The sequence below is a fragment of the Entelurus aequoreus genome, linkage group LG04 (genome assembly GCF_033978785.1).
Source record: "Entelurus aequoreus isolate RoL-2023_Sb linkage group LG04, RoL_Eaeq_v1.1, whole genome shotgun sequence".
NCBI classification, from domain to species: domain Eukaryota; kingdom Metazoa; phylum Chordata; class Actinopteri; order Syngnathiformes; family Syngnathidae; genus Entelurus; species Entelurus aequoreus.
This window is the reverse complement of record NC_084734.1, coordinates 38489636-38514394: the sequence shown is the minus strand read 5'-3', so window position 1 is coordinate 38514394 and position 24759 is coordinate 38489636. Positions and strand designations below refer to the sequence as shown.

At 40.8% G+C, this 24759-nt stretch overlaps 1 protein-coding gene across 2 annotated transcripts; it reads left to right on the top strand.

The window, feature by feature from the left end:
* Positions 1 to 1769: 1769 nt before the first annotated feature.
* On the top strand, positions 1770 to 24382 carry LOC133648579 (probable serine/threonine-protein kinase kinX). 2 transcript variants are annotated; one of them, XM_062044807.1, is made up of 19 exons: positions 1770 to 2414; positions 4442 to 4657; positions 19002 to 19127; positions 19200 to 19226; positions 19521 to 19580; positions 19785 to 19811; positions 20070 to 21377; positions 21884 to 22012; positions 22106 to 22174; positions 22346 to 22381; positions 22469 to 22522; positions 22789 to 22857; positions 22944 to 22979; positions 23045 to 23104; positions 23186 to 23239; positions 23331 to 23378; positions 23439 to 23975; positions 24151 to 24204; positions 24281 to 24382. In XM_062044807.1, the coding sequence occupies exons 1-19, from the start codon at positions 2399 to 2401 to the stop codon at positions 24346 to 24348; spliced, it is 2994 nt and encodes a 997-aa protein (XP_061900791.1). In that variant the 5' UTR covers positions 1770 to 2398; the 3' UTR covers positions 24349 to 24382. The 2 variants fall into 2 exon arrangements, with proteins under 2 accessions (XP_061900791.1, XP_061900792.1); XM_062044808.1 differs by lacking the exon at positions 19521 to 19580.
* Positions 24383 to 24759: the final 377 nt, after the last annotated feature.

The following is a 24759-nucleotide window of genomic DNA, read 5'->3' as shown; positions in this document are numbered from 1 at the left end:
TTTTTCCTTCTTTATTATGCATTTTCGGTGCGATTTATACTCCGGAGCGATTTATACTCCGAAAAATACGGTACGTACTCGCTAAATATAAATAATTTAAAGATAGGAGGGCCAAGTATCTGGAAAATGACGATCATTGTCGTCCTCCCCAGTATTTAGGGCTCAAAAGGTTTTTAGTAACTCAATATTCTAAATAAAAATATAACATGGACAGTTTTCATTTTAATTAGTTTTTATATTATTTATAATTAGTCAATGTTTTCACAATTACCCTTTTTCTTTGGTACATATTAGTCAATAAATTATTTAACTGAAACTCTCCTGTTGCATTGCTTATGTCAGGGGTATCCAAACTTTTTCCGCTGAGGGCCGCACATTGAAAAATCAAAGCTAGCAGGGGCCATTTTGATATTTTTTATTTTAAAAACCTATACAATACATGTATAAAAAATATACATTTAGGCTTCCACTCAGGCTTGACCCCAAAGGGTTTTGGTCCGAAAAATATCAAAAATGTGTCATTATTAATTATTGTTTATGTTTTTTGTTTGTTCGTTTTTGGCCCTTCTTTAAAAAAAAACAGCTCGTTTTTTACATGGCAAACACAAAATATGCAACATTTTCTCCAAAAAACATCTCAAAGTATTTAATGTGACGTAATTGGAGCCTTGAATAAGTCAATAATTTATAATGACATTGATTTTGCTTTATTATTATTTTTTAAAGAAAGAAACAGCCTGTATGGCAGCTTTGTGTGATTAGAGTAAACATTGCTACATTTTCTTGTTACATTTGCTCTTTCAATACCACTTAGTGTTTTTCATTTTTTTCAATCGTATTTTTAAAATGTGCCGTGGGGCCGTTAAAAAATGACCTGCGGGCCGCAAATGGCCCCCGGGCCGCACTTTGGACACCCCTGCTCTAAATCAACATTAGGTCTATCTGTCAATATAACATTTTTTAAATATTTAAATTGTATGCTCTTTTTGTCAAAGAAAACCCTTTTTTTTAATGAAAAAAACACAAAATATGCAATATTTTCACCCAATAAAATTTTTAAGAGGGATATTTGAGATTATATAATAATTGGAGCCTTAAAAAGGTCAATAACTCATAACACCATTGATTTTAATTCATTATTATTTTTTGAGCAATGACACTTAAAAACTTATCACACTAAAATTGTAGGGGATACAAAAGGGTCCTTCCTACTCATTAAAGTGTTAAAAAATAAATTATATATATATTTTTTACTGTTTACTTTTAACACAATAATCTCGAGATCAACTTCAGATCTATCTGTCAATTATAAGTTGTATTGTTGTTTGTTTTTTGTTTGTTCGTTTTAGGCCCTTCTTTAAATAAAAAAAACAGCTCATTTTTACATTTTCCCCTAAAAATATCTCAAAATATTTAATGAGACGTAATTGGAGCCTTGAATGGGTCAATAATTCATAATGACATTGATTTTGATTCATTATTATTTTTTAAAGAAAGAAACAGCCTACATGGCAGCTTTGTGTGATTACAGTAAACATTGCTACATTTTCTTGTTACATTTTACCCGTTTGCTATTTAAATACCACTTTTAATGTTTTTTTATTTTTTTCAATCGTATTTTTAAAATGTGCCGTGGGGTCGTTAAAAATGTACCTGCGGGCCGCAAATGGCCCCCGGGCCGCACTTTGGACACCCCTGGCTTATGTTATCTACTCATATTTATTATTTCAAGTGAATTAAAAACATCCAGCATTAATTGTGCGCTTCAAAGGTATTATTTTAGGTATTCACTCCTCCTTCCCCATACGATGACAGCTCTGCACTGAGTGTTCTGGAGGAGGGAGGTGTGTGGAGCTATGAGTGTACGGGGTGCTAAGGTCAAGCCTGTGGCCTAAAAAGGCAGCAGCGGCAAGCAGCGGCTCTAAGAATAACTCAGATGATGCACGTCACAAACACTGTGAAAATGGTCGGGGATTGGGTTGTTTTTTATCAACCAAACAACATTCAGTGTCTACATGAGAGTTTCAATGACTTTGATTTAGAAGTGCAGTCAAGCTGCAGTTGTCACCATGTGACGTTGTCATAGTAGCTGCTGGGACAAAGCGACGTCTCACTTGCCCCTCCCAAAATCTAATTTTGTTGTACTGAAAGGGGGCTGGGTTCAGTCTGAGGCAGCCCCAAAGGGCAAATACACCCTCATCCCGGTCTCCGTCTGTGCCACCAGCCCCTGGACCACCTTGCTCCAGCTTGCAACCATCAGGTTGTGTTGTCTCGCGGGGGAAGGGGTGAAGAATGCCAAGTTTTGGAGGCAAAGAGTGAAACACACACTTTGGATTAAACGCTGGGATTAAATCTCACACAGGAGGGAACTTTTAATGACGACTTTTAGCTGAGAGCAATGACTGAAGCAGAAGGTAACGTATGTAAAGTTAGCATGAACATCCGTGTGTGAAGGGTAGTTAGCATGATTGAAAGTGTCTAAAAATATGCTGCTATCATATATCGTCTATTTGTAATGCAGCAGCCTGGCAGTGTCCACACAGGCGTCTGCAAAGGACCAACACATTAAAAGTGAAGCCTTTTGCCTTGAGGCGTATGTCCATGGTGGAAGTAAACACTGTATGTACTGTATGTGTTGCTGTCATTATGTTTCTTCTTTCCAGATCACACAATAGTTGATGCAGGCTACACACAAACTCATTTGTAAACGATTTCACACTTTTGAGTCAGTCATGTCTTCTTTTATTGACCGATCCATCCGAGTATTGACACTTTTGCAAAGGCTGGACAGTGTTTCGTATTTGAACTGAAAAAATGGGGGATGTTGTGGTAGTTTACAGTTGTTTTTGCCATTGAATGGTTGATGTGTTTGTTTATCAATACATTTAGCACACCATATATGTGTCCAACACAGTCACATGACTCTCATACATCACATTTTAGATGTGTGTAGTATTGCTTTTCAATATGACGTTGCCAGCTGGTGGCATTAGCTGGCACAGTGCTGGTCATTTTTGTGGAATTGTGATTGGAGAGGGAAAGGTTTTAAAAACACCTGAAAACAGGTATCTGCTCTTTGTCATGTACTGTAAATGTGTCTTAGCTAAAGGTTTAATTGTTAGCAAATTATATCAAAGCGCTAGATTCCATGGATGAGCAAGCATTCAAACGCAGAAACAAAATGCTAGTTGAAAATGGACTGAAGGACAATAACGTAGATATTAGTAACTTGTATGTTCGGTTCGCAGAAATGCTAAGCTAATATGATACAGTTTTAGTTAAATCTACAACTACATCAAAAAAATTAAAGCTAGTTTTGAATTTGTTTAAAATAATCTTTCTGGTGAAGCATGAGGTTTGATTGAGACTTGTATTAGTAGATTGCACAGTACAGTACATATTCCATACAATTGACCACTAAATGGTAACACCCGAATAAGTTTTTCAACTTGTTTAAGTCGGGGTCCACGTTAATCAATTCATGGTAATTGGTGACCCGAACCGCAACTGAGCTACTAATACAATAACAACATGTTGGCATACAAATGATGACATAATAATGGCATGTTTGGAAAATATGCTATCTTGTCTTAACATGTAAGGATTAACTCCAAGTTGAAATAGCAGCCTAGTTATTGCAACATTGTAAACTAGGAGGTTAAATTGGCTTTAATGTGTGCAATGTTTTTGAAGTATTAAAAGACGCTGAGTCAACACTGACAAGAAACTCTAAAGTGTCTTGCTCGCTGAAGAAATGGAAACATGGAGGATGAGGTCTAAAGACTTTTCTTTGGCCTTGTTAAGGGAATGTTTTGACTGGTTGGTTAAAAATTCTAGGCAGATCAGAGTGTCTTCCACAAAGCTGACAAGTGTTATCCTTAAAAGGAAGACTCTAACATGGAAGGATTATCAAACCATTGAAGGAGGAAGAGAACAATGTAGGGCTAAAAAAGGTTTTGATAAGTGCTAAAGGCGTGACATAAAAGGTCAGAAGCCATAATTGTTGATAACATTATTGTTAGCGGCTTCTACGTTTCAGCTAATCCCCTCATCGATGTCCAGTGGAAATGAACCTGAAAGTGTGAGTGCCTTGGAGCTACTGAAGCCTCACTTGGTGTCATGTGGAGGCCTCACATCAAAGTTGTGAGGCCTCGAGTTAGTGTGTCTGTGTGTTCTGTTGTGTTGCCGCTAAGCCGTTTGAGTCAGCAATCACGACGCCAACGCCAGCTGAGGAGAGTCAACAGGTGGACAAAGATCTTTTAACACCTTCAGTAACTTCCATGTTGCTGCTCTTGTCCATCACATAGCTTCAACTAGGAGAAAGACAACAACTATACAGTACATTATTGTAATAGTCGTCAAGCAGAGTTATGATTTAAACATCGACATGCAAATAGTTTTTTCTGTAGTCCTGCCCAAGTGAACCCATGTTTCTCCCCAGCGAGGTCGTCTTCCACAACCACAACCATGGTTATTGACGGTAAGAACGGAGACGCTGGAACTCCGTCCGTCCACCTGTCCAAGAAGACATTCACCGATGACTTGTACTCAACATTCAGCTCGCCACTGGCCTGGATCCTGGTCCTGGCCCTCATCATTACGTGGTCGTGTGTCTTTGTCATCATGTTTGACCTGACTGACTACAAAACCATCTCAGGTAAAATCTTAAGTCCAGCTGGGTCATCATTATGACCTACTCGCTGCTGAAAACACACTAACACTCCTTGTCTATTCACAAATTATACTTAACTAAACATAATGTAACATAACATAACATAACAACATAAATCACCAAAATTATTCCCGAGCGCGGCCACCGCTGCTGCTCACTGCTCCCCTCATCTCCTAGGGGGTGGAACAAGGGGATGGGTCAAATGCAGGGTAATTTCACCACACCTAGTGTGTGTGTGACTATCAGTGGTACTTTACTTTAATGGTGTTTTAATGTCACTTATATCCCATTATATACAAATTGTCTGTTATAAAAGTTTGTTTCAAAAAGTGCATCATTGGGGATTAGCAAGCAGGCTAGCTTGTTCTTCTTGTACATACTGGCCACTTTAAAGTGAACTTTTTGAGCTGTTTTAAACTGATTACCTTGAAGTTTGTAGATTTTTAAATTGTTTTGTATTTTTTCTCCACTGTTACTAAATAGAATGTTTTGTCGATCATCTCTATCATCAGTATAGCTTAGCTGCCTTATTAGCATGGCAGCTTATGCTAGTGTAACGCAATTACTGGCAGTCCATCATAAAACTGGAAATCAACACTTCATCTACATTGTTTGGATTTTAGATTCTTTTAAACATTGTATTTTGGTTATATGTCAACGGTGAACTGACAGACATAAGTTGATTCAAGACTTACTTCCTGTCATAATTCTTAAACTAAACCAACTTAATTTTTGTTGTAGTTATATCAACTTTTTATTAAGCTGCTGGTCTTTCAAACAGGGAAAGCTAATTTTCAGCTAAAGTACTTTTCCAAACACGGCTACAGCTTCAGTGACAGATACAATATATAAAGCTAGATTTTACAGAGAAAACGACAATTAAAGAATTGTACAATTTTCCATTTCAACTCGGAACAACGGAATGAAACTTGGAAAAATGCTCTGGCAGTGGTCTACATTTCATGATCGCTGATTCGCTCATTTTTCTGTCAAAGGGGTTCAGACTCAGACAGGTCAGTCATAATGCAGGAGCCCTGCGTCCAGGCTAGCCGAGGCCAAGCCCAGTTCTCATTCACTAGATCAGGGGTCACCAACCTTTTTGAAACCAAGGGCTACTTCTTGGGTACTGATTAATGCGAAGGGCTACCAGTTAGATACACACTTAAATAAATTGCCAGAAGTAGCCAATTTGCTCAATTTACCTTTAACTCTGTTATTATTAATAATTAATGATATTTATCTTTGTGGAAACACTGATCATCTTAATGATTTCTCACAATAAATATATATAGAAACAGATAAATATCAATATGCAACACTTTATTTTTTATATTTTCTCTAAGTGCACATTTTTCAAATTGAACATTTTCAAATGATCACTTCTAAGACATTCTTGTGAAATCACAATATCCCATTTTAACTAGCTAGCCACTAACATTTTTTAACAAATCATGAATTACTTTGCACCATGTTTGTACAAATAATAACTCATGTAAAATACAAAAGTAAACTCTCAAATTTTTAAATCATGTCACACTTTGAACTGGACACCAAATCTGTTATCTGTTTCTTTGTCAGTTAGTGGGAAGCCTGGCATTGCATGCTGTTAACTAGTGTGTTGTACTCTGGTGTGTAACTTGACACTGCAACTCTGAGTGAGTCTTGCAGATGTGCATCCGTGAGGCGTGTTCTGTGTTTGTTCTTGATGAAGTTCATGTCAGAAAAGGCTGATTCACAAAGATAAGATTTTTCCTCATTGTTTGCGGAACCTTCTTAATCTTTTGGACATATTTTCACAGCAATCTGGCCTTAAGCTTAATTATGATAAATGTAAAATGTTAAGGATCGGAAATCTAAAGGGCACGTCCTTTCGAATGGAATGCAAAGTGCCTGTTTTGTGGACAGATGGACCAGTTAACATACTTGGTGTTGTTGTCCCAGAAAATCTGGAAGATCTAGGCTCAGTAAATTATGAGAATCGACTAAGAAAGCTGGACAAAATTATGCAATTATGGAAAGGGAAATCCCTAACCTTGTATGGTAAAATGTCTATTGCCAACTCGTTAATTATTCCTCAATTTATTTATTTGTTTTTGTCATTACCAGCTCCATCACAAAACTTTTTTAAGATTTATGAGCGGAGGGTCTTCGATTTTGTCTGGAACGGCAAACCAGAAAAGATTAAAAGAAAGGTTTTGTACAAAGAGTATGAATATGGGGGCCTGAAACTTCTCAACCTTGAAGCTATGTGTCTGTCTTTAAAAGCATCAATTGTTCCAAAGATGTATTTAAACATTGAGTGGTACACAAATGTCCTGTTGGACAGAAAACATGTACTGTATCAAAATAAAATTGTATCCTTTTTTACAAGTGATCCCCTCCCAGAGAGTCTGCTGGGAAACATGGCGGGGTTCATAAAGGAAACAATCCACTCATAGTGGTGTTTTCAATTTTATGTGCCAGAAAAAAGAGACGATATTTTGCAGCAGTTAATATGGATGAACTCTAATATTGTAATAGATGGAAAGCCTTTCTTTTGGAAAAATATGTTTGAAAGAGGAATCATTTTTGTCAATGATATTATCAATGAGAATGGTAAAATTATGAAGTATGATGAATTTAGAGCTATGTATGGTGATGCTTGCTCAAACTTTTCATTTTATCAACTAACTGGAGTAATCGGGAAAAGATGGAAACAAATAATTAATTATGGAACTACTAAATTATTAGTTTGTAAACCTCTAATAAGAAATTCTAGTTGGCAAAAAGGAACTAAAATAAATAGAAAAATATATAATTTTTATTTAATAAAGAAATCTTTGAAGGCTGCCTCATACAACACAAATGGAAAATGGGAGGACTTTTTTGACTGCCCGTTGCCATGGGATGCCATATTCAAACTAATCTATAAAACCACTATCGATGTGCAAAATCGTTATTTTCAAATTAAAATTATTTATAACTTCTTACCCACAGGGAAAATGTTAAAATTATGGAATATGACAGAGTCAGATGATTGCCGATTTTGTTGTCAGGAGCCTGAATCCACCCTGCATTTGTTTTGGTATTGTCATATTGTGTCTTTGTTTTGGGTGGAAGTTGAAAAAATGTGTTTAAGGATTGGTTTGTTTATGAAGCTTAATGTGGTTTCTGTTATTTTAGGAGAGTTCATTGACAATCATGATTTAGTCAATTTAATTATAGTACTCGGTAAAATGTTTATTTTTAAGGCCAAAAACAGATATTCACTTAGTATTACTTTCTTTAAAACATTTATTCAGTATTTTCTAACTTTAGAAAGTTACATGGTTGAAAACGATAATGATGCCAAAAAACATTAAAAAAAAGATGAGAAGTCCTCAAAGGCTTATTTTGAAAGTATAATTATGTTTATAGATTATATGATATCTGTTGTTGTGTTCCCTAATTTGAGTGACCTGGACATAATCTGGACTGTACATAAATGCTTATTTTGAAAATGTAATTTTGTTTATAAATTATATGCAATCTGTTGTGTTCCCTAATTTTTTTCTGTGTACATGAATGAAGGTGTGTGTTGCTGAGTCCGACTTGGACATTATCTGGACTGGGCCTGGTTTAAAAAACCCTTTAAACAAATCTAATTTCATTGACAACCTGGTCTGTTGAAGATAAGGCCCTTTTTTAAAAAATAAAATAAAATAAGATAAATAAATAAAAAACATTTTCTTGGATAAAAAAGAGAGTAAAACAATATAAAAATAATTACATAAAAAATAGTAATTAATGAAAATGTTAGTGGACCAGCAGCCTATACAATCATGTGTGCTTCAGGGACTGTGTCCCTTGCAGATGTGTTGTCTATGTTGTGGGAACCAGAATATTGGTAGCAGAAAGAAAATAACCCCTTTTGTGTGAGTGGGTGTGGATGAGCAGGGGCGGATTAAGAAATTTTGGCCCCCTGGGCCTGACATGGTCTTGGCCCCTCAACCCCCCGCGCGTGTGGGCGCACACACACGCACGCACTATGCAAGAAATACTGTATACTGTGAACAGACATGCACACTGTACTGTACAGAAGAGTGCACATACTGCACACACACTATTAGGTATACCACACAGACACTGACAAGCACAGGTTTCACACAGACACAGGGGGAGGGGATAAATGGCCTAAAAATAAACATTTTTGAAAATGATTACGCCCACTTCAGTGATGGTGCATTGGGTCATTTGAGAGATATTATGTATTGGAAGTTGGTAGCTATCATGAAATAAACCCCCCAACCCACCCAAAAAACTAAATCGGACATGATTTTTGCCCCCTTTTCCTCCCTTCTATCATTAAAAATAAAATAATATCTTAGGAAAACACATTGGCATAACGGCAGCTGTGCAGCAAATTGAGGCTCAAAGTCTGTATCTATTTGTGGTTAAGCTTGAGGAGAAGGAGAAAGGTAAAATGATAACATGCATCGGAGAGCACCACAAAGAAAGGTGTAGGCCAGTTCATGGTACAAGGGCTGCATGCAGGTCAAGATAGCCCATTTCCAAGAATGCTATAGTGGCTGGACAGGCACTGGACATGTCCTGAACTCAGTGTCAGACGTGGCTGCCGAATACTTGGATGAAGTGAAGCAGCTGACAGATCTCATGCTGCCCCATCTGAAGACTGTCCTGGCCAGGCAGAGGATGGATGAGGAGACCTTCCCAATGGACCCTGTCAGTGAACAGGCTAGTAACATTGTGCACAACATTGGGATGGAGAGACAATGTGGCAAGGTGGACTACAAACTGAAGAAGTTGGGCACACTGAACGCAGTCAATAGGTCAATAATTTTACAGAAGAGCCAGGAGCTTCAGAGGTTTCAAGGCAGCAGCACAAGCAAAAAGGGAGGTTGAACTCAACTGGAGTAAATTCATGAAGGCAAAATTCGAGAGTAGGGCAGATGAGAAACAAGAGATGGCTCAAAGAAAGGAGAGTAAGAGACTAGACATGCTGGACACACTGAAATCTTTTGATGGCCCCTTCACGATAGTGGGGAAGTTGAAAAGTTCCTTGTGGATGAAAGTCTGCACAAGAATGCAAAGCTGCAGAGAATGAAGCTTGAGGTTCAGTTTGCCAGAGAAAGCACCAAGCTTCTGCCTAAAGTCAATCCTATCTTCACAATCCAGGTGACACTTCCCAGAAATGGCAAAAGTGCAATTCTCCAAGTCATAATGGATACTTAGAATTTTATGGTGGTGGTAAGTATTCATGAAAACAGGTAGCCTAACATTAGTGAATGGGTGAATTCTGGAAATAACCTAAAAATCTTACACAGTGCACCTTTAAGCAAGGGGTTTCTTTCGTGCTTTCAATTTTGCAAAATCATCCACCACATCATTGAAGTCCAACTCTCTTGTCAGCTCACTCTCAATTGCCATTAGAGATAACGCATTTAATCTTTTCTGAGTCATTCTTGTGCGCAGCTCATTTTTTACTCTTGACAAAAGAGAGAATGAGCGTTCTCCCTCACAGTTACTGACCGGTAGAGTGAGAAAAATCTGTAGCGCAATGTATGTATTAGGAAACGTAGGCTGTAGTCCAAAATGTATTATTGTTTTGAGCAGTCCTGAAGGGGTCCTCTCCTCATCAGTGTTGTTGAGCTGTATAAAAGATTTGAACTGTATAAGCTCCTGTCCAAGACTTTCATTGAGGTCAGATGGGTATGATTCAGTGAGAATCTTGGCCTTGTGAAGGACTGAAGCATTGGACTCTGTATCCAAAGAGAAAAGGACACTGAACAAATTGTTCAGATGTTTGTAGGCCTCCAGACGGTGATTAAGGCTTGAACTCAGTTGATCAATAGAGGCAATAAATGTCTCTATTTGAAACAGTTGCCTTCCCTCAAGCACAACATCTGGGGATGCTGATTCATCAGCAAACTTTTTACGTTTCCTCGTCCGTTCAGCCCTGTAAGATGGGGTGCCACCCAACATGTTTAAGGCTTTCTGCTCAAAATGATCAAATAGATCTCTTTGGGAGAGAACAAAGGTGCGCAGAGATTCCAGCAATCTAACTGCTGTACCAAGGTCCATGTCTGCTTTTTGAAGTTGCAGACTTGTGGCCTGAAATCTGGACAGAACAGTGTCCCAAAAGCCTGCCATGAAGGCCATCTCAAGTGAATCCAGCTTCCGCACTAGACTGTCAGCTTCAGTTCGTGTGTCTCGTTTCTCTGTGTCATCAGTGGAAATAACCTGTAGTGCTGCTTTTATTTTACTGTAGTTCTGCCACAGTGCTTTGGTAGATTCTGCACGGCAACTCCAACGCGTGTTGGATAAAGCTTTAAGTGTGAGATCTATGTTGGAATTGCCAAATACCCTGTCCCATCGGTGTGTGGATGCAGTTGTGAAGTTGTAAATAGACTGAATCAAGTCAAAATACTTAGAGACTTCATTTCCACATCTGTCAATGCTGTTGACTCCCACCAAATTCAAAGAGTGAGCTGCACATGGAATATAGTGTATTAATGGGTTGCTTTTCTTTAAGTGAGCCTGCAACCCATTATACCTCCCTGACATGTTGCTGGCATTATCATAAGCCTGCCCCCTGCAATTTGACAGCTCTAACCCTAGATTTTCCAACACAGACATGACACAGTTAGCCAAACTTTCACCTGTATGGCTAGTAATGGGCTCAAAACCCACAAAGCGTTCAACAACACTGCCCTCTTTGCTAACAAAACGGAATATGAATGTCAATTGGTCCACATGAGATAAATCTGGGGTTGAATCCACAATGATAGAGTAGTATTTGCTTGCTTGCAGTTCATCTGCTATAGCCTGTTTGGTTTTTGCACCCATCAATTCAATGAATTCCTCACAAATGGTGGAGGACAGATATGAGGTATTACCTCGACCCATCTGCCCAAACTTTCTGATGTGATCCTTTAGAAAGGGATCAAATTCAGCCAGGACCTCCAGAATACCAAGGTAGTTCCCATTGAGAGGAGACCCTAACGATTCATTTTTACCCCTAAATGCAAGGCCCCTTTCTGCAAGGAATTTAATGACTGCAACAACTCTTTGTAACACCTGCCTCCAATAGCTGCTCTCTGCCTGAAACTGTTTGAACAGGTCTGCATCAACTGTGGCACCTTTGGCGCGGTTCAAGACTGCTTGCATGCAGGTTATGTGCTCAGCACTTCGCTCATGTTCACCAAATCTTTCTGAGTGTTTCCAATCACAATAGCCTGTCACAAAAGAATGCGTTTTTGGGGAAAACAGTTTGCATGCAAAGCAGTAAACATTACCAGTAGAGGGAGAGTACATCAGCCACTCTCTTTGTACTCGTTGTCCATTGGGCAAGTGTGAAGTAAAATGTTCATTGTTTAGGCATCGGGTTTTGCCTCCTAGCCCACTGTTCCTCACAGAAGCTGGATAATGGCTGTGACGGTTGTGAAATGATTTTGCACCTCTTTGAATAACAACTTCCTTCATTGACTCAGTGAGGGTCTCAGCCCATTTAGCGGGATCACTAGGTAGAGTTGTCACTGTAGATGGTGTTGAAGAAAGATTCAGCTCATTTTCTATGCTGTCCAGAGGTGCAGTGACCTCACATTCATCCGAGCAACTGGCTACTGCTGAATTGGTTGAATCATAAGCATCAGAAGCATTTGGTTCAGTGTCTACACTTGTAGTGGTCTCAGGATCTTGGGAGCTACATGCTAGCTCAGGTGCATTGCTAACCTTAGCTGAATTTGCAGTAGCATTTATAGAATTGCTTTCAGCAGATGTCTTTGTACTGAAGAAGCTGGAGATATTTGGAACACTCTCAAGTAAAACTGATTCCTTTTTTTTCTTTTCTTGCTGAATTTTTTTTCTAGCTCCTCCACTTAAACGTTTATGATCCATATTTCCCTTCTTTCTTTGCACATTGGCTCTTTGCCTATCACAACAGATAAACCAACTATGTGTGTGTGTGTGTGTGTGTGTGTGTGTGTGTGTGTGTGTGTGTGTGTGTGTGTGTGTGTGTGTGTGTGTGTGTGTGTGTGTGTGTGTGTGTGTGTGTGTGTGAGTTTGTTTGTGTGTTTATGATCGGTGCTGCTTCCTTCAAGTGTGTGAGGTGATTTAGAAAACTAGCAACCCAGCATCAACACTCCAAAGCAGAGAATAACAGCTTACTAGCATAGACAATTGAGAGCAGAGAATCAACTGATTCGTCTGATAGACAGCAGGAGAGCAGAGTGGTCAGTGATGATCGAATCAAGAAAATGTCTAAATGGCAAGGGAACAGACTGATTTGTACTGAGGAGAAAGAGAGAGAGAGCCAATTACAGTGAAATATATTCCAAAAGAGCCAAGTGACTAGCTGAAGGCAGGGACAAATGCCTTGGAGTGACCAACAAGAGTGCAAAGTACCAAATGGCAAAATGTGGAAAGACCAACAGGCAGATCTGCTTTTACCTCTTATCTTCACAACCAAAAAGTTGCTAAATGATGTTTTCAGTCGCTAGCCAGGTATGGCCAAAAGACGCGAAATCTAGCGGCAAAGTCGGTCAATCACACTGACAGTGAAACAAATATTTTGAAAAGATAATAATTGTACACCTTTGTGCACTTTAGTCTTCTATCTAAATATTTTCACAAAGGACACCAAGGCAGCTTGCTAGCTATGATGGGAGCAACAATGTCTGATAGACAGCAGGAGAGCAGAGTGGTCAGTGATGATCCAATCAAGAAAATGTCTAAATGGCAAGGGAACAGACTGATTTGTACTGAGGAGAAAGAGAGAGCCAAGTACAGTTAAATATATTCCAGAGCCAAGTGACTAACTGAAGGCAAAGACAACAGCCAGATACCTTAGCAGAGACCAACAAGAATTCAAAGTACCTAATAGCAAGATGGCGAGACCAACACAATAAATTGTATTAGGATTTAATTTATTAACGTTAATCTTAACAGCCAAAAAGTTGCTGAATAATGTTTGTAGTCGCTAGCCAGGTATGCCCAAAACAAGAGTCGCTAAACCTAGCAGCAAAGTTGCTTAATTGCAACACACTCTAGGATTCAGGGGAATTAAGGATAATAAAGATATTAATTGTACAACTTTTTGTACTTTTTTTCTAGTTTTTTGAGTCGCCAGCCATGTATGGCCAAAAGTCGCTAATTGAATGCCAACGTTGCTTAATCGCCAACACACTGGGACTCACTGAAGGACTGACTGAATAAAAAAGATAATTGAGATAATTGTGTACTTTTCTCTTCTGATATTTTCTCTAAGGACCCCAAGCTATCTGCAAGCAGCAATAATGTCTGACAGACAGGAGAGCAGAGTGGTCAGTGATGAATGGCAAGGGAACAGGCTGATTTGTACTGAGGAGAAAGAGAGAGAGAGAGCCAATTACAGTGAAATATATTCCAAAAGAGCCAAGTGACTAGCTGAAGGCAGGGACAAATGCCTTGGAGTGACCAAGAAGAGTGCAAAGTACCAAATGGCAAAATGTGGGAAGACCAACAGGAAGATCTGCTTTTACCACTTATCTTCACAACCAAAAAGTCGCTAAATGATGTTTTTAGTCGCTAGCCAGGTATGGCCAAAAGACGCGAAATCTAGCGGCAAAGTCGGTCAATCACACAGTGAAACAAATAATTTTAAAAAGATAGTAATCGTACAATGTCTTGTACTTTTGTCTTCTTTCTTAATATTTCTCAAAGGACACCAAAATGTCGCTATCTGCAGGCAGCTTGCTAGCTATGATGGCAGCAACAATGTACCTTAGAGTGACTGACCAACAAGAGCTCAAAGTACCTAATGGCAAAATGTGGAGAGACAGACACAATAAATTGCATTAAGATGAAGAGAACTGTTGCTATTATTAATCTTAACATCAACCAGAAAGTCGCTAAATGTCACCAGCCAGGTATGGCCAAAAGTCGCTTAATTGGCCACACACAGTAACAGAGAAACTAACAAAAAAAAGATCATAAAGATAATAGTTGTACAACTGTGTGTACTTTTGTCTTCTTTCTAAATATTTTCCCAAAGGACACCAAAATGTTGCTATCTGCAGGCGGGAGCGTGCCTATGTTCCCCGGGTCCTATGTTCCCCGGGTCCTATGTTCCCCGGTTGTTCCTGGGTCTTTGTATGCGACCGGGGAACTTAGGACCCTTTTTCTAAAAAAGGGTCCTATGTTCCCTGCATTGTATCTGGCGAAATTGCGAAATTGTGCCCTGACCAAAACCATCCCTAAACCTAACCTGTCACAGGGCGTTGTGGAGCACTTTTTTTTGGCGAAATTGTGCCCTGACCAAAACTATCCCTAAACCTAACCTGTCACAGGGCGTTGTGGAGCACTTTTTTGGCGAAATTGTGCCCTGACCAAAACCATCCCTAAACCTAACCTGTCACAGGGCGTGCGGCAGCAGATAGAGCAACTCAAACGCGAACTTCCTTCCTTCGACAACTTAAACGCGTCTCTGTCATGCGTGTCTGCGTGCGTCTTACTTAGTCGCGCATTGGAAGCAGCGGGAAACATAGAACCCTTTTCTGGAAAAAGTGTTGTACGTTCCCCGCAGCGGGGAACATAGAACCCTTTTTTTTAAAAAGGGTCCTTAGTTCCCCGGTAGAGGGGAACATAGGACCCGGGTAACATAGGGACGGGGAACATAGGGATGACCCGCTGCAGGCAGCTTGCTAGCTATGATGGCAGCAACGATGTCTGCCAGACAGGAGAGAGTGGTCAGTGACGATCGAATCGAGAAAATGACAAAATGGGTCAAAGACCAAAAAGTTATTAACTGACAGCAGTGACAAATGTCAGACTGTAAACTTTCTCGAAAGAAAAGGACAAAATGGGAAGATGCTGATAATAACAGCAAAATGGAAAATATAAGAATTTCCAAGTAATGCTCAACTCAAGTGTGTGTGTGTGTGTGTGTGTGCGCGCGTTAAACTTCTTGTTGAATGATTTCAAATTATCTCTGAGTCTGAACTGAGGGAAAGGAAACCAAATTTTGAGCAGTCTCTCACGAGTTCAAAATACCAAATGAGGAGATTCTAAAAGAACAGACCGGTTTATGAAAGACTTGATGGGGGAGGGGCACAGCTAAGAATACTTGAGTGAGATTCTGTGATCCAAATTCGAGATAGAGCTTTTTGATAATGATAATTTGTCAGAGTAAGGTTGTGTAATCAAAATTTGAGAATGAGCTTTGTCAATCAATCAAGAATATTTGCATTAAGTTCTGTGATCAAAATTCAGAAACAACCTTTAATAATTGATAAAGAATATGTGAGTGAGGTTGTGTGATCCATCCAATTTGAGAATTAGCTTTCATAATAATGATTGAGAGCCTCTGGCCCTCTGTGGATCATGGCCGCGGGGCCAATTTTGCCTGGCCCCTTGGGGCCTCTGTGGGTCGTGGCCGCGGGGCCAAGTTGGCCTGGCCCCTTGGGGCCTCTGACCCTCTATGGATCGGGGCCAAGTTGGCCTGACCCCTCGGGGCCTCTGGCCCTCTATGGATCATGGCCGCGGGGCCAAGTTGGCCTGACCCCTTAGGACCTCAGGCCCTCTGTGGGTCGCGGCCGCGGGGCCAAGTTGACCTGGCCCCTTGGGGCCTCTTACCCTCTATGGATCGTGGCCGCGGGGCCAAGTTGACCTGGCCCCTTGGGGCCTCTGGCCTTCTGTGGCTCGCGGCCGCGGGGCCAAGTTGGCCTGGCCCTTTGGGGCCTCTGGCCTTCTGTGGGTCGTGGCCGCGGGGCCAAGTTGGCCTGGCCCCTTGGGGCCTCTGACCGTCTATGGATCGTGGCCGCGGGGCCAAGTTGACCTGGCCCCCTGGGGCCTCTGACCCTCTATGGATCGTGGCCGCGGGGCCAAGTTGGCCTGGCCCCTTGGGGCCTCTGACCGTCTATGGATCATGGCCGCGGGGCCATGTTGGCCTGGCCCCTTGGGGCCTCTGGCCCTCTGTGGGTCGCGGCCGCGGGGCCAAGTTGACCTGGCCCCTTGGGGCCTCTTACCCTCTATGGATCATGGCCGCGGGGCCAAGTTGGCCTGGCCCCTTGGGGCTTAAGATTATTATTTTTGCAAAAGTAGTTTTGCTCGGGTCGCGGCCGCGGGGCCAAGTTGGCCTGGCCCCTTGGGGCCTCTGGCCCCCTGGGCCTGGGCCCGGTAGGCCCGGTCATTAATCCACCTATGTGGATGAGTGTGCATGGGGGAGGTTGTTTGGGTTGATGCACTGATTGAAAGTGTATCTTGTGTTTTTTCTATGTAGATTTAATTTAAAAAAAAATATATTATTTTTTTTTTTTTAAATTTAAAAAAAAATTTTAATTTTTTTTTTTAGAACAGGCCCGCGGGCGACTCATCTGGTCCTTATGGGCGACCTGGTGCCCACGGGCACCGCGTTGGTGACCCCTGCACTAGATGCTTGGGATCCGATGGGCGGGACAAAGCCGAGCATTTATCCTATGACTGTCTAGTTTGGCTGCAATGGAACAACCCACTCTATCTCCCCCATTGCTTCAACACTGTTCAATGCACTGTGACGCTACCATAATGTAGTAGACTACAAAGTTTCGTCTGCTGTCGCGAAAGTAGCTGCTTCTGAAAAAAAGTGGAATGCATTCTTGCACACTTTTAGTCAATAAAATGTAAACACAAAAGTACATATTTAACCACTTATTTTTGGGATATTTTAAAAGCCGAGCTTCCCTGACAGTTTTGGAGCAATTGCGACTGATATAGAAAGTCATTAAAGCCTAGAGTAATAGGTTTATTATGTTTTCTTTGATGCTCACTGAACTGAAGTCTCATGATCAGCTTTAGAGGCGTTATTAGTAAATATATATCCTATTAATGATGAAGACAAGCAGAGTATCTGACGTCACATTGTTTGTCACTGTGCTAAAACATCTTCTCGACAAGCTCGGCTCTTCCTCTTCTTTTTCTTCTCGGTGCATGGTGCCACCTCCTTCTCTGTGCTTTGTGCTCACTGCCGCTGTCTCTCATCCTACCAGGTCACCCCCCTCCTGGCATCAGGAAGGTTTTAAAGGAGTCAGAGCGTAGAGGCAAGGACCACACTAACCCCCATCAAAGAGAGAGAGAGAGAGCGAGCGAGCTGTATTAACTAATCTCCTAACTTGTCCTAACATTGCTGTCTGTCTGATTCCACTTGGAGGTACTTCTAGAGGCCTTCTTGTGATGATGCTTTATATTTCTACGAGAAACCGACGTTCAAATGTTATAAAAGCCACAATGATATATACTGTACGTTGGCTTCCGTTCCATTCAATGTGTTTTTTTTAAGATTTGAACTTCAGGTGAGCTTCAATTTGACACAAAGCAAGCTCACCTAAAACGTCACATTAAGATGCATCCCACTTTTTATGTTCATTTCTAAGTCCAAAAGTTTGTTTGCATTGTGTTGGTCATATAGTTGCATCTTTAGGTTGGTTGTGATTAGATTAGAAGGGTGTATTCACACTCAGTGGCCATTTTATTAAGTACAATGTTTCTAGTTTCCTGTTCATGCTGCTCAATAAGGTGGTCGCAATACTAAATACATCTGACTAACATCTTTTTAATAGTCAGGAGTCCACAAACTATCTGCGGTATGCCGACATTGAAACTTGATGGTGTTAAAAAAAAGCTTTATTTAAATCATATCAAAAATATATAACACAAGAAAACGGTCAAGCTTGCACTTAGTACAAAAACATCAACGCGTTACAGGCCGTTCTGGTTGCAGAGGGAGAGGGAAAGGGGGAAGGTAAGCAAACATTGCCATCATGTGGCTAACTGACACAAAGACGCACATATGTTATAGGTTTAAATCTGTTTGCTAAATTTATGCAAATTTTACATTTGCATTCATATCATATCTTGGGCATTTTTTATGTAAAAAATACATCTTAACCCTAATTTGGTAATGTCAAAATAAAATAAAAAAAACAACTGCAGTCACACATGCGAGGATAATGTAATAAAACACAGAAGTACGTAAAATTCCTAAAACCTATCTTAGACTCCAAAGTTTTCAAGCTGAACTTTTATTGGTTGTGTACATAATTAAGTGGCCAGTGAGAGTACAGTCTGCAGTTCTTGCTTGGATACCTTTTAAGATGATTAAGAGACAGTTTGTTCGTGCTTAGAATATAGATGAGATGAGTGAAGTGAGTTAAAAGTGGCCTGTAGTGCTTCTACTGATGTTTGCCAACAGCAATATTAGTGAAGGTGGAAGGTTGTACTCAATGTGGCATGGCCTCGATTCTTTCACTCAAATGTCAATCGAAAGTGTAGTTCCTCCTCCAGCAAGCTTCATCATGAAGAGGAATAATGTAGGTCTTTGGCTCCGCCCCCTGCACAGGTGGCCTCAGCAGGATCGGCTCTGACCCCATAAAGGCCGTCAACGACGTGGTGGAGAAGTCCACCAACTTGGTCAGCGCAATATTGAAGTTTGCTGCCAGCCTTGTTGCCCCTGAGGATGACGATGGTATACACTTTCAGGAACATTCTAGACTTTTTATTTACATTTTGTTCTCATGTTCTCCTTCTTTTTCTGAAGGAAATCTTTACGCCGTGAGGAAAAAAGGTTGGTACAGGTCATCGACATGCATCAAACATGTAGAAAAGATTGTCCTTGCTGTTCTATTAGCATCTTCTGCATCACATGTGCTCTCCTTAACACATTGAAGTCACCGCTCATCAATGCAGGAGCCTCAAACACATTAGAAAACTAAGTAGATGACCACAAAGTATCCCACAGGGTAGGCACCACTACCACTAGTGCATGTAGCATAGGAAAAACACATTGATTATATTATTTTAGTAGTAGAATAAACAGAGTCATGACTGAAGTTGACTAAATGTGTGAACCATCTCAAAGAGTCAACTTGGTTGGAGGAGGAGGAAGAGCAAGTGGAGAGGAAGCTTAAGAGAAAAAAAGGTACTTTATGCAAATGTTCTGTGATGGTATCATTAACTCTGAAGACGTCCCTCCTCTTCCTCGGTAACAACACTAAATGAAACACAACCCGCTAATCAACAGAACACCTTTCCTCTCTGGCTTGTCGTTAATCTACTAACTTGACGTGAATTCTGTATCAGGACTGAATTTGTGAACTCATTTCGATTTTCACTCGTCTTTCAGGAGAGTTTCTACCATCACGAAGTAAAGGTCTGTACACTGACTTCACTCTAGACATGTCCGGAATAGTGTCCATCCTCCTGGACGTCCATTTCTGTCTTCCATTGCTCATTTGAAGCTGAAATATATTCGACTTAAGCTTATTTAAGCTTTGTTTACTCTTGTTTGGTTTACTTTTGTTTAATTTAGTTAGCCTCAGTTTTTAGTTCAAGTTGTGTTTTTATTTATTTTGCTTTAGTTTACCCCAGGTTAGTTAGTTAGTTTTAATTCTCTCCATGTTTGTTCCAGTTATTGGCATGCAAGTGAAGAAGTCGCGGCCAGCGGTTGAGGTGGTCCACGAAGACGATGAGGGAGAGGATGAGGAGGCTCCTGGGCAGGAGGAAGAAGAAGATGCCCAGGAAGATGAAGAGGACCTTGAGGAGAAAGATGAGGAGTCGGCAGAGGAACTAGAGGAGGATGAGGGGTACGAGGTGGAGGAGGAAGAGTATGAGGAGGAGGAAGAAGAGGAGGGAGCTGAAGAAGATGAAGGAACTGGTGTGGAGGAACAGGAGGAGGTAGAAGCTGCAAAAGAAGAAGATGTTGACGATGACGAAGAGGAGGACAGGGGAGGTAAAGAAGACGACGTGGTTGGTGAGGAAGAAGAGGAGATGATGGAGGATGAGGAGGAGGAAGCTGCAGTAGAAGAAAGAGTTGAAGAAGAAGAAAAGGAGGGGGTAGAGGTGGTGGAGGAGGAAGAAGACGAGGAGGAAGAGGAGGGAGTTGAAGCAGCTGTAGATGATAGTAAAGTGAAGGAGGAGGAGTTGGAAGATGGCAGAGAAGAAGATGAGGCTCACCAAGATGAAGATGCGTCAGCCAAAGACAGTGGTGATGAGGAGGGAGCAGACACTATTGATGAAGATGACAAAGAAGAAGAAGCTGAGCAGCATGAAGAAGACGTTCCCTCCTTTGAAGAGGAAGAGTCAGCCGTTCCTCTAGAGGATGGGGATGCTGATGAAGATGTGTCTGCCAAGGAGGATGATGATGAAGACGAGGCTTCTTTCACTGACATCTCACAGTCTGTGCTTCTCCCTAGCTACGAAGAGGATAGCGATGAAATCACTGTAGGAGAGGAGCCCTATCTTCATCCTACTGATGATGACAACGATGGTGATGATGAGGAGCTCCTTCACAAAGTTTTGGAAGATTACATTAAAGCTGGTGAGGATGATGAAGATGTCCTTTCTGACGCAACTCATGAAGAGAAAGAGGAAGATTTTGATGTGTTGGCCAGTCTTCACATTGACGTCTATGACCTCAACAACAAAGATGATGATGAAGAGGAGGAGGAAAGTGGCCTTCCTCCCTTTGAGAGCAGTGACACCTTGGCTGATGATGATGATGATGATGATGATGTTGATGAGGAAGAGAAGGAACGTATCCTTCCTCCATTTGAGAGCAGTGACACCTTGGCTGATGACGATGATGATGAGGAGAAGGAAAGTGAACTAGAGGTCATGCCGTCATTGGACAGTGATGAAGGTCACCTTGAAGATGACATCACACCAGAGTCTCATCAAGAGGAAGAGGATGATGATGGTGAAGAGGACTTGCTGTCAGGTAGTTATTTCTAATAATGGTTTAGGTAGCTCAGGTCAAAGTTCATGTCAGTGTCAATCATGTAGCCTCGTCTGCAGCATCACTTCCTGTCTCGGAGGGGGCAACAGAAGCCGATACTGATGAGAAAGAAGAGGATGAAACTGAGATGCTTGGTTTATTTGTTATTTCACACACACAAAAACTACGCAGTCTAAGTGTTTCCCATAGAAAACCATGTAAATAGAAATGATATGTTATAGTGTCAAACTGGACATCATAAAAGCGTAGGTGTAAGTGTAAAAAGAAGTGAAGGAGTGTTGATCGTGTAAAATATCAACTTTGTTAACAAGTGAAAATGCATATATAGTGTATATGTATCATGTTACTTCTTGTCTATATTCCTTTTGTCTTGTCTATACTGATCCTTATTTTGGAAGAAATGGCTATGAAAAACACCAAATAAAAAACAAAACATATGCAGAGTTAACACTTTGATCAGTCACTGAAGTTACTGTGATCTCCATTAGTTGGTGTTCAGCATGTTGCTGTTCATGTGGATGATGATTCCATAGTGGAGCACCTCCCACTGGAAGATGAAGATGAAAAACAAGAAGAAAAAGCCAAGGCAGGCAAATCAGAGGATGAAGCACCTGCAGGTCATTAAAAAGAGAACATGGCAACTTATTTGTCACATTTACAGTACATTTATCTTTAACCTAAGTTTCTTTTATTGTTTGTCTTCCTTTTAGTGTGTCCGTGCATGAGTGCTACTGCTACAAAGACCAAAATGTCTGCTGCCAGGACCTCTGAGAAGATAGGTTAGTGACACATCATGTCGACCATAGAACAAAGTGATAGAACCAGAGGTTTTCCGACACAACTTTTTCACTTCCGATACAATACCATATTGAAGCCTTGATTATTGGCCGATCCTGTTAGAGTATAATTTCTATCATCGTTTCCTGTTTTTTGTGCGTGTGCTCTTCCAGAAGCTTCCAGGAGGATCTCTGCTGTGAAGAGAAAAGGTTTGTTGGATTGACAGTACAGTTTTGAAAAACAATAATGATTATGTTCACCTGAAAGTTAAAAGTTGTTCTTTATTATTGTTGAAGATCATAAAGCAGTGAGGAGCACAGGACGATCATATGACGAACCAAGGAGAACAGGTACATCAAAAGCAATTACATGAACCTCCGAACACAAAAGTACTTTAATATACAGTATATTTACATTGCATACATCACATGCTGGACTTGACTTGAATATTATTTACTTTATGGCATTACGCATATTGCTTGCAATACCACAATATTAACAATAGTAACTGCACATTGAGTTGAAGTACTGACATTACTTCTACTGACAAGTTGCTGTAAAGCTTGTTGGTTGAAGGATAATGATGACATATTAAAATAGGCATTTCACTTCTCAGCTCTTCCCAGAATTGCGAGTTTGGAGCCAAAAATGAGACGGATCAGGAGAATTCCGGCTCTTCTTAAAGGTACAGTACACAAACAAACATATAGTAACATGTCTCTGGTCAGGATCTAGTAAAAACATTGATTTCCCGTATTTGTTTTTAATAAGTCAAAAGAGAAGAAAAGCCCAAGAAGACCAAAGCAGGTAAAAGTCCGTCATGGATCACATCCAAGTGTATCAGAATCAAACCGCTACTGTTTGTCCATCAGAGCAACCTAATGAGAAGCAACGTCCAAAACCAGCAGAGGTTCCAGAACCACAACAAGATGGTACCTCATCAATTCTTACATCTTAAAAAATTATATTGTAAATAAAGACATAGTAATCCAGTGTTGTCATGCTGCTTCCAGTTAGTCCTTGCAGACCAGCACCTGTCTACTGGCCATCCCCTCCTGGCTGGTATGGTGAGTGTGAAACAATGTGGACCTTCAACTTAACAACTGGACTTACGCTGTCTGGATCTCTTCCATTAACCTCTACATGTTTGTCTTCCAGTTCATCAGATTGTCACAGACAACCCGTACCCACCTCCAACCGGATCAGGTACCCCAAAAATGGCCACATCCTGTTGTGTTTTGATCGGAAATTAACTTTTTTTTTAAGGGTCTGCTGCGTCGGTTCTAACCGCGATGCATCCCGCTGCCCCGCCCATGCAGCCGCTTTATCACCACCAACCAATGATGCCGCCGTTTTACAACCAGTATCAGCCCTATCTTCAGCCTGTACCACCTGCCATGCAGCAGACACCAGAACCAGTGCCACCGGTCCAACAAGCTGAGCCAGTACAACAATTGCAGCCAGTCCAGACATCAGAACCTGTGCAACATGCGGAACCAGTGATGTCAGTCCAACCAACAGAACCTGTGCAATCAGTCCAACAAGTTGAACCAGTAAAGCCAGTCCAACCATCAGAATCTGTGCAGCCAGTCCAACAAGTTGAACCAGTAAATCCACTCCAACCATCAGAACCTGTGCAACTAGTCCAACAAGTTGAACCAGTAAAGCCAGTCCAACCATCAGAACTTGTGCAGCCAGTCCAATCCGTTGAACCTGTCCAACCAGTAGCCACAGAACAAGCCCTGCCCACTCAGCCTCATGTTCAGACTCCGACCACTGAAGCTCCGCCTGCTGTGGTGAAAGGTTAGAAAGAGTCCAATCACTTCGAAACAACATGTAACATGTTTTGTTTTGTTCTTTTAGTATTTTAGTTTTTTTTGTTCTGGTTGGTTCTTTCACAATAGTCAATTAATTACAAAATAAGATCTAGTCTATTTTCTGATGGCCTACCTTAACTTTTTCTCCTTTCACGATCCAGAACCTGAAGCAGAACCAGAAGCAGACAAGGTTCAAGAAGACACGGCAAAGAAAGGTTCTAAAAACAGTTTTAATCCCACTCATCTTTTGCTGTGGGGTAACTTTTTAAAGGAAAATTGTGATATTTGCAGCTGCTAAGAAGAAGAAGAGGATAAGGACCACTGATGCGATTGAAGGTACTTTACTCTGCAATCCATAGTCACTTTATTAGATACATGCAGCTACTCTAACGCAGTGGTCGCCAAACTACGGCCAGGATACGGTCCGCCAATGTCCATGATGTGGCCTGCGAGAAGTCCCAAATTTAATCAATTAATTAATTAATGTAATAATCCTGTCCAGCCGCTTAGCCAAATCAAATTGTTGATGTGGATGTCTGTATCTGCTGTACAGATTTACTTTACTAAAGAGAAATGTGGGATACTTGCCATATTTGACTTGATTAAATGTTTGGATTTACTAAAGAGAAGTGTGAAATACTTACTCTATTTGACTTCATTAAATGTTTAGAAAAATACATACATATATATAGAGTGAGGTCCAGAAGTATTTGCACACCTTGCAATTTTGCAAGTTCTCCCACTTAGAAATTAGGGAGAGGTCTGAAATG

What these genes read in the sequence shown, in the direction of transcription:
- LOC133648579 (XM_062044807.1), top strand. An exon ending in TGACGAACCAAGGAGAACAG is followed by an intron (nt 22,523 to 22,788) that starts GTACATCAAAAG and finishes TTCACTTCTCAG; the next exon opens with CTCTTCCCAGAATTGCGAGT. An exon ending in AGAAGACACGGCAAAGAAAG is followed by an intron (nt 24,205 to 24,280) that starts GTTCTAAAAACA and finishes TGATATTTGCAG; the next exon opens with CTGCTAAGAAGAAGAAGAGG.